The following is a 2594-nucleotide window of genomic DNA, read 5'->3' as shown; positions in this document are numbered from 1 at the left end:
CCAAGGTCACAGAGATGGCAAGTATGTCAGGCCAGATCCCAGTTCTTCCCATTCCAGACCCTGGAGATTCCAGACCTTCTGCCATCCTCACCTGCCTGGCTTACACCCAATAAATGTTTGCTCATCCCTTAGAATGGAAACTCTGGACAAAAACCTAAAGAATGACAGAAGAAATTGTGCTTTTCCTGGCAGGGAGGTGGGAAGGGGCTGCAGGTGGCCTGGAGCAGGGGTTTATTTCTTGGGCCTCATCTCTGGGCCTCTTGTTCTTAGCCTCATGATGAGGTCTCCTGGGTATTGCTTTGGGGGATGTCCCTCATCCCCCCTCCCACCTCCTGCTCCTCCCCCAGAGCTCTCTGCAGGACCAGCCTGAGGGGCTCCCTCCTTTTATGCCCTCGTTTGCCCACGAAGAAATAAATGAAGGGGTTCACGCTGCTGTTCACACAAGCCAGGGACTGAGAGAGGCTATAAGGCATGAGTTCTATTCTGAAGTGATGATTTATGAAATCCCCGACCCCCCAGGGCAGGCCGCAGAGTAGGAACACGAGGACCGTGAGCATGACCAGGAGGTAGAGCCTGGGGGGCCGCCGGCGCCAGGAGCTGCACTGGACCCTCAGCAGCAGAGTCAGGCTGGACACGCACAGGACGCAGGTGAGGAGGAGGAGCCACAGGATATAAATAATGAGGAAGTTGACATAGAAACCGCCAGGATCCACATAATGAAGAGTGGCAGCCTCTGTGACTTGCATCATCCCGGCCAGAGCCCAGAGCCCGGCGCAGACCAAGACTGACGTGTGCTTGGGGCAGCGACATCGGTACCAGATGGGGAAGAGCGCGGAGAGACAGCGCTCGGTGCTGATCGCGGCCAGGAGGCTCAGGCCCGCAGTGTAGAATAGGTATCTGAGGTTGAATATTATCATGAACTTGAAACGAAAATGAAAAACATAACAAAGCCAGCAAGGAGTAGCAGAGGAAGAGGGCGTCGGCCCCCGCCAGGTTGAGGATGTAGACGGAGAAGGGGGTCCTGCGGATGCGGAAGCCCAGGAGCCACAGGACCACGCCGTTCCCCAGCAGCCCAAGGGAGGCAACAAGCAGAGAGAACATGTACATCCAATGATAAAAATGAAATCCTTCTGATGTCCAAGAAGCTCTCATTTGCCCTTCCCTCCGTAGCACTGTCATTACCATATTCCTGTTGTTGGGGTGTGGGGGACACAGCCATGGTGGGTGGTCCCAGGCCCAGAAAGCCCTGCTCCTCTCAGACGCCCTGGGGATGCAGAGACAGAGAAGGGCTTACTCCCATCTCCACCTCCAAGAGTTAGAGCCTCACCTCCCCAGAAGTGTAGGTCAAGAGTAAGCAATGAATAATATTCTAGTCTCACTTACTAGTGAGAGAAAGGGTTATTTCACTCATGTTGGTAACCAGTTATTCAACTAGGATGAAGACTTTTTCATTCCTATTTATTCATCCATAAACCTACACCTTGTAGGTTATTAAATCAGTTTCCAAAGGAAACTGCTGATAGATGAGATATATAGGATTTTATTGATCTCCCACCATCAGCTTAGAACATTGATAAATTTTCCATCATTCTCATGTTTTCTTCCTGTGGTTACACTTGGGCAAAAAGCCTAGAGACAGGAAAATTTAGCCAGCTCTTCTATATACTAGAGATTGAACCAAAACAGCGCTTTTAATGGGTGAATCCACTTGGCAAATATGACTAAAGCAATTTTGTTACTCAATGACATCTTTTGATAAGACTCTAAAAGAATTGTTTCATAAAATACATCCTCATTAATTGATTGATAGAGAAAGGATTAGCTCTTAGTTCTGGCTTTGCTCTGGGATTTCTTTGGGTAACTGAAAGAAACAAGGAAACAGTAATGAGAAGGTGGGAGAGTCACCATGAATGTGTTTTCTAAATATAAGCAACAAAAAACAATGGAAACTTATTTGCAATGAAGTTCAGTTAAGGTCACTAATCATTATAAATCAAAATTTATTGGGTTGAAAATATTTTAATGGCAGGAAATTAGAGAATTGAATGAGTTCTTACATTTCCTCAGAGTAAGATCTAAGGGGACCACAGACCCTTTAATAAAGTGCCATTGGCTTAGCGCTTTCCCTCAATCTATCTTATTGCAGGTTGGACATTTTAAATCCCTACATCACCACAACTAAGCATCACATGAGTTAAATCCAACATGTTCCACATCCTTAGTTAACCACTCCTAGAAAGGAAAGAAGGAAATGAAACAGTTTCTTCACTGATTTTCTTTGTCAAATTGCAATAAACATTTGCTCAATACTTACCTCCTGGAGATTCTGGGCCCAGACTCATTTTTACCACTAAGTTTAGCATTGAAATACAAAGACAATGAAATTGTCCCTATTCTGAAGTAGCTGATATTCTACTGAGAGGAAGCAGAGGGGAGCAGGATGCAGCCCCAGGTGTTCACTTTATGCCCAACCAGATAATTGATCAGCACAGAGCATGCCCAACAGTAATGTCTGGGATTGTTGATTGCTATGGCTTCAGTTTCTCTTTATGGACAAATGATGAGATTTAGGGCCAAATGTCTGGGAAAGGATA

The 2594-nt window shown here is 46.3% G+C and overlaps 1 protein-coding gene across 1 annotated transcript; it reads right to left on the bottom strand.

Moving 5' to 3' along the window:
• Positions 1-259: 259 nt before the first annotated feature.
• On the bottom strand, positions 260-1255 carry LOC100925643 (mas-related G-protein coupled receptor member X4-like). Its single transcript, XM_031943032.1, has 2 exons — positions 952-1255; positions 260-920 (listed from the first exon to the last, which is right to left on the bottom strand). The coding sequence occupies exons 1-2, from the start codon at positions 1183-1185 to the stop codon at positions 273-275; spliced, it is 882 nt and encodes a 293-aa protein (XP_031798892.1). The 5' UTR covers positions 1186-1255; the 3' UTR covers positions 260-272.
• Positions 1256-2594: the final 1339 nt, after the last annotated feature.

The sequence above is a fragment of the Sarcophilus harrisii genome, chromosome 6 (genome assembly GCF_902635505.1).
Source record: "Sarcophilus harrisii chromosome 6, mSarHar1.11, whole genome shotgun sequence".
Taxonomy (NCBI): Eukaryota; Metazoa; Chordata; class Mammalia; order Dasyuromorphia; family Dasyuridae; genus Sarcophilus; species Sarcophilus harrisii.
This window is presented reverse-complemented; position numbering and strand designations above follow the sequence as displayed.